Raw genomic sequence first — 16,488 nt, 5'->3', positions numbered from 1 at the left:
TGGACATCCTGGGTTAAAATCAACGCTTTATGTCAATGTTTGTCTGATAAATGTGAGGCTTATAATGTTCCCAAAAATGTTGAGCATGTCATCATGAAGTGTAGTAAATATAATTCTGAGAGAAACATCTTACAAGACAAGATATATTAATTAGGACATGGATGGAATTTAGCAGGGATTTTAGGGATGATTGAGGAAACAAGGGAGTGAAGCTCTCTTTGATTTTCTCAAAGCTACAGGATTAGATCATAAAATATACTTGTTGTTTTTTGGATGTTGTTGTTCTGGATTGTTTTGTTTGTTTGTTTTGCGTGTTTTGTTTTCTAGTAATTTATTTACTTGTAACCTATTAAAGCCCTGGGCACACTCCGGCACATTAGGTGGCGGTATGCACCTGAACTTCTTGGTTGCGGTCCGCCACAAAGCCCAGAGAAGAAGAAGAAGAAGAAGACGAAGAAGAAGAAGAAGTTTGAGAAGAGGAGCGCCATTCTTAACTTTTTATGGGAGCGCCCCCGACAAATCTCGCGAGGATCAAGACAAGCTTTATGGCAACGATGTCACACACAATAACTACAACAACAACAACAACAACAACAGCAACATATGAAGCAAGAAAACACTTGCACGCATATCAGGCTTATTTGATGATGGAAAAAGGTAAGAAAAATCGGTCGGAAGAAACTATGGAAAGGAAAAGAGAATCTGACCGAGTGAGGAACCGGACAAGAGTCCCACTCGGTCGGGCTTTCACTCGTTGGCGCGAGCTAAAAAGCAGCACTGGATGCAACAGCGATGCCGACCTGGCGACCTTGTTGATGGACTAGTAAGTAAATATCTTATTTCTAATCTTGTTTGCGTTCTATGTTGTATGTTGTTGCGCTTGCTTGTAGTAGGCTATTTCAATTCTTTACGATGCTGTTCATTCATCCATTGTTGATAATTAGACCAGTCCAATAAATTCCACATGTCTTGTAAGTTACAATTTCCACATAAATATTGGACATTTAGGAAGACAGGGGATTAGCTTACTTTTAAGATCACATCTGAATTATAGAATGCAGGGTTGATTTTTATCATAGGCTACAGTTTTCTGTCAAATTAATTTGAACTGAAAGTCTCAAAAGACATAACTCAGTCAGGTATTAGCCTATCTAATATGCATCACACAACATATTCCTTTCTCCCACCAATTTACTTAAAAAAAAAGAATTGTTCCTAAATACCTAATATCTAGGCCAGGGGTCACCAAACTAAGGCCTGGGCCAACTCAGGCCCGCCCATGCCCATCAGCCCCCCACTAAAACTGCCCTATGTGGCAATCCCCCAAAAGTCGTCATAGCCTTTTTTTTTAACTGCTTTTTGGAAAATAATAACATGTCTGCGTCTGGTATTTTGTTGATTTTTTTTTTCTGTTAAAAACTATATTTATTAATAAAATAAACTATATTTGCCAAATTCGTCACCCAACATGCTCGAGATCAAGCAGTGACATGCACACGGAACAGTCAGTGTTCAGGACAGCAAAATGTCTAATGTTAAGCGAAAAGTTGATGGAGAGTGCAGAGTTTTCAAAGAACAGTGGACCAACTATTATTTTTTTGTTCAGTGTAAGGACCGTGCAGTTTGTATTATTTCAAAAGAAAGTGTGGCAGTTTTCAAAGAATATAATCTGTGTCGTCACCACTAAATCCGCCACAAAGAGTATGCTAGCTTGTGAGGGCAAGCAAGAGAAGACAGGATTCGAGGATGAAAGGCGGACTGGCTGCACAACAGAATGTATTCTTTCGCCAAACTCGGAATCAAGTGTTGAGTAGTACGTGGATATAGTAGTGGGGATGGTTGTGCCAGGCTAGTAACACAAGGCCTGCTGGTGGTCATTTTTGTCTGGGTCATACAATTCTATGTTTTATATATATATATAACCCCCCCTATCACAGTCAGGAAAGATATGTGGCCCCCAGAGAAAAAAATATTTGATGACCCCTGATCTAGGCTATACTTCCACAAAGGGTTGCTGTGGGGACTGACATTATGCAAATAGATAATTTTCCAGTTAAAGGCATGGACCACTTGCACTGGACGCACTTCCGTTTGGAAACAATACATATCACTTATTTCTTATGTTTACTTTCAATGTAGCCTACTGCGGTCAATTAGTTGAACACCACCTAAAATGAGTGTCTGTGATAAGATTTATATTTTGGACATTTTTATTGACAGAAGAAGTGATATTCTGATGTTTACCGTGTGCAGAATTTTCAAAACTCATCGGAACATAAAGTTTAAATCCAAACCAAGCCAATTAGAGAAAGCTGCGACTGTTAAAAATAAGCCATTATTTCACCACAGGGTGTCAGTGTTCATCTACAATTGTGACCGCGACGCTGAATTGTTTGAGAGATAAATAACATCAGTATGACATTTATTTATTTGGATTAAATATTGTAATAACCTTGTGATCATTCATTCATTCATTCATTCAACTATTTTAAAAAGACAGGAATAAAGCACCAATGCACACAAGAAATACTTTTATTAGTCAAATTCATTAAAAAATGTAAACTCAAGTATAGAATATAAGTAGGCTATGAAAAATTCTGTTAATGAGAAGACATAAGGCTGCTGCAGGTTAGTGGATATTTAGCCTATTTGTTATTCAGGAACAGTTGGAAAGAAAATATATTTATAGGAACATTTTAGCAAGCTCAAGATAAGTAATACAGAGATCAGATCATTATTTATTGTTTTAATTAATTGGCATCCATAAAATGTAGTGATAATCTGCATTCTCATGTATGGACGTGCAATGAACCGAAACTGATATGTAATCTTTTTTATTATTATTATTATTATTATTGAATCGTATATCAAACATAAAACAAGGCACATCACAATCATATTCAGTCAATCTTACAACATGAATTGAACATGGAGTACAACATTGTAACAAAAAGACTCAGCAGTAGACACTTGGGAATAAGTATTCATGAAAAATTAGGGCTTTTTTGTTTTGCAACATTTCAGGGATTGTTCATGCAGAATTATATCATTTAGAAAGGCATTAAAAACAGGGGATGTTTTAAGAAATCGACATTTGTGTATGAAATATTTGGCCATTAAAATCAGATTATTCAATCCAAACTCAGTTGTTCTGTTCACCATTATTTTGTGTATTGTACATGTAAGAAGTAGAACGCAGAAGTAGAACTTCTAAAGTAGCCTAGTACAACTTTGTGCAAGTAGTCCATAGGAGGATTTTATTTTCCGGGTGGGTAGCCGATACTATTGGTCCACCTAAGAGTCATTTATTCTGGTGATATGTTTACGTAAGGCCGTCGAACGTGCTCGTCCCTCTGTGGTTTTGCTTTCTGCGCATGCGCACTTTTAGGTGTATTATGTGTGATGAGTTACGGTTTCAGCCATTTGTTTGAAAATGGCAGAGGGTCGAAAGAGAAAAAATGTATACGAAGTTTATGATAAGAAGAGAAAGGCCGCAGAAAATAGAAACAAGACCAGAGTGATTTTGGGTGAATATTTCACACGCTGGCGTGCGCTAAAAGCACAGGTTGGGCTTCCCACTGATGCCGCAGTCGCGAAGATTCTCCTAGACAGGTAAAGTTTGTCATGCTATTTGGAGAAATCCATTTAAAATCACTGCCAGTAAAAGTTAATAAGCTAGCAATGCTGTCCTGGCACAAGTCATGCACCGCGTGGACAAGGTAAACATCTCAAAATCAGTCAATAATAGAAATGTCTCTTGAGACCACAACTTCAAATAAGATTTACACGTATCTAGATTATTTCAGATGTTGAGGTTATTACGTGAGGTATTATCCTTTGTAATGTGTATTTAACAGTATCTTTAACAGGAATATTGTAAAAAGTGAACTATTACCTATTCATAACTTTACTCCATTTAATTTTAAATCCATCCCCCTCTCGCGCGTGTCCCCTTCGTGCGTATTCTCAAAGCTCGTGACCCAGTCACAGTAAGTGCAAGTCGCCCTTTATGAAGTCGCCCCGGTACACAGAGAGAGAGAGAGAGAGAGAGAGAGTGAGAGAAAGAGTGTGTGTGTGTGTGTGTGTGTGTAAGTACAAGCTGCTTCTGATTGGAGAATGGCAGACAAGACACCAGCACGGAAAAGGAAATCGATATTTGAGAGAGCAATCGCAAACAAAACGGCTGAAAGACAAAACGCAAAAACAAGGGTCATTCTAGGCGATGCTTTTCAACGTTGGCGGCAACTGAAGGACCGGGAAGGACTACAAACAGATGCAGCTGTGGCTTCATTTCTGCTCGACAGGTGAGAAGCCAATGAACTAGTAGTATTTATTTACCATAGATATCCATATATCTTTGGTATTTACTACTAAAGTAATCACGGAACCGGCTTATTGCATCTGAGTTTTCGCTCGTGGATGATTGCGCGTCCATGTTGGGAGGAGAGAAGGACCTTTTGAATGGGCTCTATGCACGGCGGTATTTCCGGTGAAGCATTAGGGATGCTCGATAACTTCCGCCGATCATAGAGTCCAATGCAATACCGAGAATTTATATTGAATTTTATACTCCATGGTTATACTAATGAAACGTTAGTCACAAAAACAGATAAAACAGACACCCCTCGTTGTGTTTATGCTTCTTTTTAAAATTATATTAAATAAATATAACTATATATAAAATTACATCTAAACGTGTGTACGTTTCGTTTCAAAGACGGGAGGACAGTAAATTTTGAAGACTCTGCCATAATCTTGTTTTCCTCGGTTCTCCTCCGCTTAAATCTACACAACCGGAAATGGACGAGCATCCTTACGTCAAATGCGGAACTTATGCGTGCATATAGCCCATTGTGTATTTTCAAAATCTGCCGGTGTGGTGATGAGGAGAGGAGAGTATGGTCTTTGGTCCTACCAAAACCAAAACTTTCGTTTACTGTCTATGACCAAAACCCGTCCTACTGAAGAGATCAGTCCGGTCCGAGCTAAGGACCCAAGCAACCCGATTGGTTCAAAGCACTTTTTATGGGTAATCGCTTTGGTGCCTGGTTAAAAATCATACAAAATCACTTAATTATAGAAGACGTTTGAACTACGTTATAACAAGTCATTAATGTATTTTAAAGTATATGTTTAATATAACCGAAGCTATAGATTGTGAAATTGAACGTTTCTCGTTGTTAGTGTTTGTTTTATTAGCTTAGCATTTAGCATACAGCTATCCAATGATCTTGCTATCCACAGGGTGCTTGCTGAGCTTTTCCGTATTCACAGCAATTCATAATGCAATTATACTTATGTAATTAATTTTTAGCATAATAATCATCGCAATATGTTACAGGTGCACTTTTTAAATTAAAAGAAACACAAATTAATGTTTACATAATGTATATTACTATTTTTGTGTTTATAAATTTCATTCGGGACGAAAGAAATTATTGGCTGGGGCGACTCACTGTCACTCTCACTTGCTACCATGGATACCACCTCTGCTGATATGGCGCAGCCCTAATGCGCGCACCCGTTTGAAGAGGCACGAAAGCTAGTGCAATTATGGCAGAGATAGAACAGTCAGAATTCTCAGAACCTGCATATAGAGTCAGCGGATTAAAAAAAAGGAAGACAGTATTTGAAAAGGCTATGAACAAAAAGTCTTTGGATAAATCAAGAAATCAAACGAGAGTCAATGTTGGCATGGCTTTCCAGCGATGGCGACAACTGAGGGATCTCAAGGGGCTGAAAAGTGACTCCATGATGGCTTTATTTCTGCTGGACAGGTAATCTTGCCGTTTTCATATAAGTTAGATGGAATTTATTTTTTCATGAAGCATGTAATGCTAGCCTGGTGCTTGAGGCCCGAGACCACTGGCTCGGCTCGCTGTTAGCCCTAGCCCGGCAGTGGAAACGCGGCTAATGTAATTTTGGTGTTGACTAGTATAACATTACTGTTATTGAGCTTGGGCTGAGCCTGAGACGATAAATAATCAAAAGGCCTATCTGCAGTTGAAAGCGGTTTTGTTTCATTTCGCCAAATCTAACTTTAGTTTAAAAAGTTTAGGGGATCTATTGAGAATGAGGAGTCACTTGCCTATTTGGGCGGGGTCTGAGCCGGTCGGCCATGATGGTAGGAGACGCTATCGGTTACCAGCGGCAACGCCTTTAGAACCCATAGACACAACTAAACATTCCAGAGCTCTTAAATTTTCGCGCATTTATTATTTTGGAAGGACAAAGACTGATCTAAGAATACGAGAAAAAAAGGAAGAAAGTAAAGCAATGCTAAAAGATAAGGTGAAAGAAAAGGGACCTTACTGGAACAAACTCACACAAAGTGCAAAACAGCTGTATTTGGAGAAGCAGCATCAATATATTTGTTATTTTCCACTAATGACAGTATTATTATTTTATTATTATTACTTATGTTGTCCATGAAACTTATGTTGTCCAAATAGCCTATATATTTCAGTTCTCTTCTCAATAAATATTGTTAAGCCATATCAAGTTCTTTCAAACATTTATTTCAATGAAATAAAAAAGTAATGAACAAGGCGCTCAAACAACACTTTTGCATATGTTCGTTAAGGCACAGCAAATAGTGAAAATCGTATACTAAAGGCAGCAGCAAATCCAGCAATCCGCGTCTCCTCGTCAGATCAGACTCTCCCTGCTGTGTCAATTTCGGTAACCCCAAAAACTGTCTTCCATTGTTCCTATGTTTTCCATATGTATCGTGTGAGTTACTGGAGGAGTTTTTAACGCAGCAGTTACTTCCAGGCATGGTAAAACAGTGCGGTATTGCGAGAAACTCTTCTACTACCGAGCTAAAAACGCACGGTTTTGCCGTGGGAATCCAACCAACATGGCGGAAATGGGATGGGCTCTGTACAATGATGTCAACTCTTCATTCTCAATTTTTGGGGGGCGTGGCTTTGGAAGGAGTCGAAAAGGGAGGGGGTTGGAGTTAAAGGGTTAGTTCTCCCAAAAATGAAAATTTTGTCAGTAATTACTCACCCTCATGTTCCAACCCTGTAAGATTTCTTTCATCTTCGGAACACAAATTAAGATATTTTTGATGAAATCTGAGAGCTGGATCACTACTGCATAGTCCATAGGCTTCTTGAGGAATTGAAACTTGCTGGCCTCAAAGTTATTAAAGACATCGTTAAAATAGTCCAAGTGACCACAGTGGCTCAATCTTAAGTTTATCAAACGACAAAAAATCTTTTTGTGCGCAAAAACAAACAAAAATAACAAACAAAAAAACGACTTTATTTCAACTATTCATTTGTTTCTCTCTCTGCCTTGAGTCAGGTTACTAGTTTAATAACGTAAGCTTCTGTTATTGTACGTCACAAGCATCACACACATGATCAGCGTCGGCCAATAGTGAGCCTACGTGTGACGTAGCTCTACGCTATGCCGGACAGTAAATGCTAATGGGGGAGGGGTATGCCCCCGTAGAATTTTAAAAAATAAATGATAAAATGACACTTTCTGGAGAGTTTTGTGCAAAGAAATTGAGAAATTGAGTCTTACATGATATGTGAAAAACTGCAAGGTTAAGAGCATATAGGATACTTTGCATTGTTATAGTATCAATATCTATTGGGGCATTTAGCATTTACATTACTGTTAATCAGTCATATACTGAATAACTCAAATAAATGGTTGATTTGATTTCCATTAACTATAAAATACTAAAAAATAAAATCAATCTATCCATTGTGGAAAGGTTGATTGGTAGCTAAACATAGGTCTAGCAAGTCTTATATTTCAAGTAATTCAAAGAGATCAAACACAAATATGCTGACTGAATAGATTGCTAGTAGCCAGCTAGCAGTTCCCTTGGCAGGTTGCTGATAATCCGGTGTCTGAAGTAAAATGCTCAAAACATCTCCTGAGAAAAATACCATCCAAGTCTTGGTTATTTAATTTTGGTTTAGTCTTATTTTCCTTGAACTTAGATTTTGAAATGTGTGGGGGGGGGGGGGGGGGGTGTATAATGGCTACGCCTACGTATAATGGCTACGCCCCTGGTTTCCAGTACAGATTCAGAACCCATATGTTGCTCAATGCGCATGCGCGGGTGATACTACAAAATGAACGAATCACTCTCGGAGGCAACTCGGTAGTCCCGAGTCATTTTAAAGATTGGTTCAAAATGAACGCGCGACCCCTGCTTGCTCCTACTCTAAAGGTTGGACGAAAGAGAAAGTCTGTACAGGAAAGAGCAGAGGTTAAGAGAAAATGTGAAGAACGCCGCAATTTAAGTAGAATAAATATAGGGTCCACCATTGACCGGTGGAGGAAGCTTCAGGGAGATCTGGGACTGAAAACCGACGCTGAAACGGCTGACTTTTTGTTGATCAGGTAAACATTTATTTATACTTTTATGGTGTGACATGTTACATAAATAGCTTTTTATCAGTCTGACGACATGCTCGTGTTAGCCGTTTAGCATCGCCGATCACGGGTCAAAGTAATTATATTTCTTAAGGTGCTTGAATGTATGTCAGTATGCCTAGCGCGTTTTTGTTCGAGCCGATCTTCCGAATTTGAACAAGATGCGCTGTGTGCTGCTATATCAATTACTCAAAACCTTAGCAATACTAGTAGTATTAGTATTAATGGTAGTGGGGAGTTTAGAACATTTCATGTGTTGCTAAGTACAGAGGGGAGGGGTGTGGGTGTGTGTGAGGGGCTGGATGAGTTTTTAAAGCTTCCCAACCGTCTCAGGCTTTCTCGACCGATTTTTGAACATCGTAGACTATAGCTTTAACATCTGAGCCGAAATAATAAAGGACACGCCACGCAGACTGTGTGTCTCCGGCCTTTTACAATCACATGCACGCGCCTGAAGTTTGCACAGCATCGAAAGGGGATGATGGCGGAAAGAGCTAGGGGGTCAAAAACAAAACGAGGAAAGAGAACACGTGCTGAAAAAGAAGAGGTAAAGAAAGAAGGCGACCGTGCCCGTAATAAAACCAGGATTAACATCGGATCGGCATTTGAAAGGTGGAGAGTTTTACGCGAATTAATCGGGTTCAGGCTGGATGCAGAGCTTGCAACATTTCTTCTCGACAGGTAACGTTAATTGTGCTTTATCAACAAGTTACTTTATTTCTTATTGTAATGTTAGTAGTAATCTAAGTATGTTTGCCCAAATGTGTTGGTATGGATAGCTAACGTTACGTTAGCATTTGTTGGGCAGGTTCGTTAGTTTTTGCACTAAATCCGTGTGAACGTAACGTTAGGTGGATAAACATGTCCAGATGAAGGGATAAAGTTCGGCTTTATTTAAGAATCAATGCTACTCTATCTTTCTTACGAGAGTAAGAACAGTAGTAAAGCTAGTGTTCTTGTTTGTGCTCCGCTATATAAGCAATTGAACAATGTACAATGACCATGTCTGTCGCATATACCATACAGCAATTATAGCTGGTGCACACGCACTGACGAGCACGAACTCAGTGGGAGGGTAACGAGGGTAATTTTAAAATAAAATATTTTTAAATCGGGACCTTAAAATATTCAACCAGTCATTGCATGCGGTCTGTGTTTACATACACACGCACCCTGCTCGCGCGGACAACACACGTCATCGACGCGATCACTGAACGACAATGGCATAAACAGCAGCCACCTTTTGTAGTTCCTCCTCAACCAACAACACTTGGCACAGGAAACAAAGGTAGGAAAAGAAAAACCGTATTAGAACTTGCTACGACAAAAAAAAAAACGTCTGGATAATGCAAGAGCTCAAACTAGAGTTAACATCGTTGTTGGTTTTCCACGCTGGAGACAACTACGGGACTCAAAGGGTCTGAAAACCGACGCTGTGGTTGCTGTTTTTCTTTTGGAGTGGTAATATATATATGGTTTGGCTTGTTTTTGGTGGAGTTTGCTACTGTTTTGAGCTATTTAGCTAACGTGTTTATTACCTTTATGAATTAGCTCAACGCTAATAACAGCAGCTACGGTGTAACATTAACATTTTTTTTTTATGTTTCCAAAGTTACGAGAAAACTGCTAAATCCACCCCTTTGGTGCTTGGATTCATAAGACCACCACCACCTGCAGCTGTTTCGACTAATTTGTCCGACCGGTAAGTGAAATATTATTATTATTATTATTATTTTTTAATCTAGTAAGAAAAGGGCCTTCCTTAATTGAACCTTTAAAATGTATATCATTATATGTATTGTGCAAGGCATCTTTAGGGAGATATGCGATTTATTTGTATTTATTTTTTTCATTGCATGATCAATTGATTGATATATTTATTTAGTTTTTCTGCCCAGGCTGTGCGAGTTTGTTTTTCAAAAAAATGTGGCTTTAGGGAGCTCTGAAGGGATGTTTCATAATTTGTATTAGCTAAGCAAACAGTATAATTCAAAGTTACAAAACACTTGCTCCCACAGTATTTCATCTGATCGAATTGTTTCTTCTAGCAAAGAGCAGGAGATCAAGTCGGAGGGTTTTGGTCCTTGGAGCTCAGTTTCACTTAAACTTGAGCAAGCGCAAGAAGATAGTGATGGAAATGGCAAGTACATATTTTTCTGTGTGGCTGAATATACACTTTTGTAACAAACACCTTCTATTGAGCAAAATGCTGGTCCAGAAGACTGGTCCACATGCACACTGCAGTTAAATTCACCTTTTACAGCTTAATTCTGTTATTTACACACAGAGAATTTTTTAACTAACTATTGAAACATGATTGTACAAATTAACAAGTGAACATAGCATCACTTCAAGAGTGCACTCTGCAAAGCAGCCTTCCAAGCATAAGCTAACCCGATTCTGTTAACGGTGGTTTGGTTAAAATCGTAGAACATGAGTATTTGTTTGCTGTAATATTACTTTTGTAATATATAATAATAAAAAAACGTTGGCGGTTGTCAATGTCAGTCATTGTAATTTTAGGATTGAGTCATGTTCTGTACACAGTTGCACACACACAATAATAACTCACTCCTGTATCTAAATGAGGTTGACGCTCCTGATTAATGATTTATCAATGAACTTTAATGAGAATCTTTACGCATCTCTCTTTCCACTCCCAGATTCATCCTCTTTAAATCTGGACATAATACAAGTGAAGCAGGAAGTCCCGGTACAGGTGAAGCAAGAAGTCCCGGTACAGGTGAAGCAGGAAGTCCCGATACAGGTGAAGCAAGAAGTCCCGGTACAGGTGAAGCAGGAAGACCAAGTACAGTTGAAGCTGGGAGTTCCGGTACAAGTGAAGCAGGAAGACCAAGTACAGTTGAAGCTGGAAGTCCCAGTACAAATGAAGCAGGAAGACCAAGTACAGTTGAAGCAAGAAGTCCCGGTACAGGTGAAGCAGGGAGACCAAGTACAGTTGAAGCTGGAAGTCCCAGTACAGGTGAAGCAGGAAGACCCAGACGAGTCAGAGTTTTGGTGCATGCAGCAAGATCCAGAGATGTCTGGGGGTGTAGATGCTAGTCACCCAGTTCCACTTACTTTCAACAAACTCAAAGAAGAAACTGATCGTTACTGTGGAAATGGCAAGTAATCTGTAATATTTTTATATGAATTTAATGTTATTATGCTGATATGAAACACTTATTGGATAATATTGTGACATTTAGGGTGTTCATACATGTAGTTTGGTTCTCTTGGTTCGATTTGCCTGGTCCAAAAATAAATAAATTTAGTCCTGGTCCGCTTGGCGTTCACATTGGCGTTTTAACACCGAACCTAGGAAGCATAAGAATATGTTCACAACCTGATTGGTCAGCTTTTATGATGTTTATTTTGCAATGGAGCTTATCAAACATCCAAAACTATGTTGTGTGCTGGGCTATTTTCAAAGCGTCATACTGCAAATGTTTTAAAGTACGAGGGAGTCCATTTTTGCCGAAGGCGAGAAGAAATGAGATGTACATTCTCTCTGCTTACAGTGCGTCCAGAAAGTGAATACGAATACAGACAAACTCAGTTTTATCTAACCTTGCGGTATCAATAGCGGTTCACTTTTCACTTAGCGGTACAGTCCCCATCTGAGTTCGAATAGCAGTATTCACATCATCCAAATGAAGTTGAACTAAACTCTGACATCAATCGAACCCTGGTGTGCATCAAAAGTGCTAGTGTAAAAAGCACCCTTTGGCATCACAATGTTATAATTTACATTATTATGAGATTTGCTATATATTACAATTGTATTAAATTTATTCGTACCAATTGTTCTACAGTGGAATTGTTACCTTCGGAGGATCCTGTACAAACTCTCAAAAGTGAAGATTTGAAGACTGAGGATGCCATTGAGGAACAGAGCATGGACCGGAAGGATCCCAAAGTCTGTTCTAATAGCATCTCAAACCAGACCACCCACATGCAGACAAATCAAGTGTCTTCTACCACACCTCAACCTGTCAGCACAGTTTCTGAACTGGCCATGAAGGGTCAATGTGAAAATTGTCTAATTCTTGCCAAAGTCAGAGATGAACTCCAAATACAGATTGCAGTTCTTCAAAACCGAATTCGAGCCATTATTTGTACAAAAGTCTCCCAGCACTCAGTCTACTCTCCACATTGTGATCTTGATTATGGTAAGAACAACTTGCAATGCAAGTGCATTTTAATTATGATCACATGATTACTGTTACTTGGGGACTACAGTCTTAATCTTAGAAAGCGAGTGTGACTCATTTTTATTACATTCAATTAGTTTTATAAATGAATAATTTTAATCATTTTATCTTTTTTGGGCATACATAATTTTTATGTGTATTCTTAATCAGCTCATTTAGCCATAATTTTAAAATCACAGCTTCCATCATTTTAATTATAAGTATTAAAGCATTTTGCATTGCTGTAATAGGGACTGTTAATGGCCATTTTGTGTTTTTACCTTTTGTGCAGAGAAACTTCTCAAAGGCTTCCACAAGAATTGCTTGAGTAAAAATCCACTATGTAAGGCGAGAGAAAACACTACAGAGAAGGTCAATCATGTGAGAGATTTCATTCTCTACATGACAAAAGGTTATACTCCAATCAAAACATTACTCTTTTTGGACAACATGGAGCGGATCGATGAGTGAGTACTGAAATCATTTACAATTTCTTCAAAGATTAGCATTTCATAGATTTATGATTGTTCTTTATGTAAAATTCTGAACTCAATGTCCAAGAACAGGAAACGGTGTTGTGTTATTGGACTGCTAGACTACCTTGTTTATATTTAAAATTTACACAAAATTAGCATTAATGGGATAGTTCACTTTGAAATTAATTTTTGATATTTTTTAGCTTACCTCAAGGGCATCCAACATGTAGGTGTCTTTGTTTCCACAGTATTTTCACCTCAAAGAGCATGCACAGAGAAGTCCAAATTAAACATGATTTAATGACTTGTAAATGTAAGTACACATTAATGGCCTAAGACACGAAACGAGCGGTTTGTGTGAGAAAACGAACAGTATTTATATAGTTTTACATGTGAACTGAGGGCGTGGACGCTTTGGTCTGCGCAAGCGCCGGAAGTGATATCTCGTGCATGTACGTCACTCATTGTTTACACAGAGATCTCGTAAGTTTTACCTTTCACTGTGAAGATCTAAACATATTTAGATATACAGGAAACCACAATGGAAGACTTTCGATACATCAACAGACAACGTTGATTTATTTTATTTCCTCTTCCCCTGAGACCGCGCGAGAGATGCTTTCCGGCGCTTGCGCAGACCAAAAGCATCCGCACTTTCAGATCACTTGGACGTGGCTCTGATTACAAGAGGTAAAACGATATAAATACTGTTCATTTTCTCCCACAAACCGCTCGTTTCGTTTCTTAGGCCATCAATGTGTACTTACATTTACGAGTCATTAAATCATGTTTAATTTGGACTTCTCTGTGCATGCTCTTTGAGGTGGACCCCAGAGACCTCCATTATATGACTGACAGACAAGAACGGTTCGACCTAAAAATATCAAAATTGAAAATACTGTGGAAACAAAGACACCTACATCTTGGATGCCCGTGAGGTAAGCTAAAACGTACCAAAAATTAATTTCAAAGCGAACTATCCCTTTAACCTTTCACTTGCCATATTTAATTATCATCTTATCTCAATAGTATTTTCTCTAATGTTCAATTTCTAAAAACAGGAAAAGGAAAAAAAAAAAAAAATGAAATGATCATTTAAAATGTTAAACTTGTCAAACCTTATTTTAAGGTGGGTGGTGACCCTTCAGAACGGTAACATGAATGTCAGACACTACTTACTGGATGTATTGGCCTTCCTGAAGTTTTTAAACCGAACAAGTCGTCCAGTCGGTCATCTCACACGACATTCAAGGAATCACATTTCAAGACACCTGAGACAAAAGCTAAAAAACATTGACACGCACAAAAAACCCCACAAATGGACTCTCAAGGACTCTGGAAACAATCCTTCTGCACCGAAGCGACGTGTAAACAAGAACACTTCTTGAGTGCAGGGCTGTGCCCTCACTGCGGGTGATGCTGACATGTCCACATGTAACATAAAATGTTTTAATTTTATATACAAAGTACTGTACATTTGATTTAAAAGTTCTTGCATTCAATTGCTGATTATTGCTGTCTAGATTTTATATTTTGGAGGAGAAATCATTGATCATACGGTAAATTAATTAAACTTTGCACATGGTTTCTCAGCCTTTGCTCATTGTCGTTTTTTATTTATGTACAGCACAATGCAAAAGTCTTATGCACATTAGTATTTTCACACTCAAAATAGGTTTTAAGCCAGTTGTTCATATCTATATAACTGTAAATAGCGTAATTGTAAATTTACTGTTAATACTGTAAATTTAGAACAAAAATTATTTTGGTCATTAATTGTAATAATCCAAATTGTAATAATCAGTTTTTGTATGCACATGCACAAGGAGTCTGACAACAGAATGCCTAAAAGTTTTCACAGCTCAGTAGCTTTGCAGGAAGGTTTCCTCAAGCATCTTGGAGATGTTGCCGCAGTTCTTCTGGATTGAGTCTGTTTCTTCATGTAATCGCAGGCAGACTTGAAGATGGTGAGTTCAGATCTCTGTGGAGCACCGGCTGCTGTCAGACTCCTCGTGCATACAAAAATCTCAATGGATTATTACAATTAATGGCAAAAGGAATAATTGGAAAGGATATTTCAGATGGACACTACAGCAAAAGATATAAATAACTGGCTTAACCTTTGTTCTAGTTATTTTGGTGAAATTACTAATGTTTACGTTTTCACAGTAATGTATATTTAGGGCTACATGTTATACAAAAATATTATATCTTATAATAATAATTTAAAACAACTAGAAGGCAATGTTGTTAATTTAAATGAGTAGTTCACTTTTTAAATAAAAAACTTTTGCTTTTTTGATTTCATTTGTTGAATAAACCAAATGACACGAAAAAAGGATTTGTTCAATTTGATAAACGAGTTCGAACAGGAGAGAGAGAGTGACGAACGGAACGCAACAGGATAGAGCAAGGCGACCATTTGAGCTTATAAAGCTTTTTTTTTTTTTAAATGAGCGATCGTTTCGCTTGATAAGACCCTTATCCATCGTCTGAAATTGTTTAAAGCCCTTTGAACAGTTTACACTGAAACTGTCTTTTGGACCTTAAACCGTTTGGTTCCCATTGAAGTCCATTATATGGAGAAAAATCCTTGAATATTTTCATCAAAAACCTTAATTTCTTTTCGACTGAAGAAAGAAGGACATGGACATCTTGGATGACATGGGGGTGAGTAAATTATCAGCAAATGTGTTTTTTAAAGTGAACTACTCCTTTAAGTAGTGTTTTTAACCATTTTGTTTGCACAATTTATTATTTCAGGAAATAGCTTTGGGGAATTGTGCATTTTGGGAGAAATAGAACTTAAGTAATAAGTTCATAACTTAAATTTAGGTGCTATAAAGAATGGGCAAATGTTTGAACATGAGTAATCTGTTCTTTCTAGGACTAGGAGAACTGTACCACCTTTGAAATGGCTTTGATTTCCAGTGAATGTTTTCAGGCTGTTTTTCCACTTTTCAGCTGATAATAAACCTTAAAGATGTTGCTTGACAATTCTTAATGGAATGGTTCTTTTGAAGAATCTTTCCTATCTGCATCTCCAACTAAATGTGAAACTAGTAAGAATAAAAGATGTGACTTTGGTTGTTTTTTTTTTTGTGTTTTTTTTTTTTAACTCATTGACACAAGGACCTATTCTAGAATACAGATATGGTAACTAGAATATTATGAATATTCTTAATTTCGTAGTGAAATCAATTTAGAGGGGCTATGGAAGGCTGAAATGACAGATTTTCAGGTGCTATTAGCCGTATACGACCAGAAGGAGGTGCAAGATCTCTACAAAACCTCTGTATTATTTGCATATAAAACATTCTGGAACTGATTTCCTTTAAACTTTAAACTTTTTTGTTAACAAACGTTAAGAAATGTATAACAAAGTTTGGCATGAAATTCTTAGTAATTAAACATGA

General features: G+C 37.9%; 1 protein-coding gene across 7 annotated transcripts; it reads left to right on the top strand.

Annotated features, from left to right (window-relative positions):
• The first annotated feature begins 438 nt into the window (after positions 1 to 438).
• On the top strand, positions 439 to 14,664 carry LOC120495081 (uncharacterized). 7 transcript variants are annotated; one of them, XR_016145699.1, is made up of 9 exons: positions 439 to 823; positions 10,016 to 10,105; positions 10,452 to 10,543; positions 11,067 to 11,528; positions 12,219 to 12,575; positions 12,889 to 13,063; positions 13,321 to 13,762; positions 13,907 to 14,010; positions 14,202 to 14,324. XR_016145699.1 is itself a non-coding variant. In XM_039694480.2 (7 exons), the coding sequence occupies exons 1-7, from the start codon at positions 501 to 503 to the stop codon at positions 14,458 to 14,460; spliced, it is 1,758 nt and encodes a 585-aa protein (XP_039550414.2). In that variant the 5' UTR covers positions 442 to 500; the 3' UTR covers positions 14,461 to 14,664. The 7 variants fall into 7 exon arrangements, 6 of the variants coding, with proteins under 6 accessions (XP_039550414.2, XP_088973672.1, XP_039550415.2 ...); XM_039694480.2 differs by lacking the exons at positions 13,321 to 13,762; positions 13,907 to 14,010 and having other exon boundaries at positions 442 to 823; positions 14,202 to 14,664; XM_089117546.1 differs by lacking the exons at positions 439 to 823; positions 13,321 to 13,762; positions 13,907 to 14,010 and adding an exon at positions 3,419 to 3,612 and having other exon boundaries at positions 14,202 to 14,664.
• Positions 14,665 to 16,488: the final 1,824 nt, after the last annotated feature.

This window comes from Pimephales promelas, chromosome 12, assembly GCF_988280905.1.
Source record: "Pimephales promelas chromosome 12, fPimPro1.hap1.1, whole genome shotgun sequence".
Taxonomy (NCBI): domain Eukaryota; kingdom Metazoa; phylum Chordata; class Actinopteri; order Cypriniformes; family Leuciscidae; genus Pimephales; species Pimephales promelas.
This window is presented reverse-complemented; position numbering and strand designations above follow the sequence as displayed.

Excerpts from the sequence above, each read along its gene's own strand:
- LOC120495081 (XM_039694480.2), top strand. The coding sequence starts at position 501 with ATGGGAGCGCCCCCGACAAATCTCGCGAGGATCAAGACAAGCTTTATG. Across the intron at positions 10,544-11,066 it reads AGAAGATAGTGATGGAAATG|ATTCATCCTCTTTAAATCTG; the intron begins GCAAGTACATAT and ends TTCCACTCCCAG. Across the intron at positions 13,064-14,201 it reads AACATGGAGCGGATCGATGA|GTGGGTGGTGACCCTTCAGA; the intron begins GTGAGTACTGAA and ends CCTTATTTTAAG.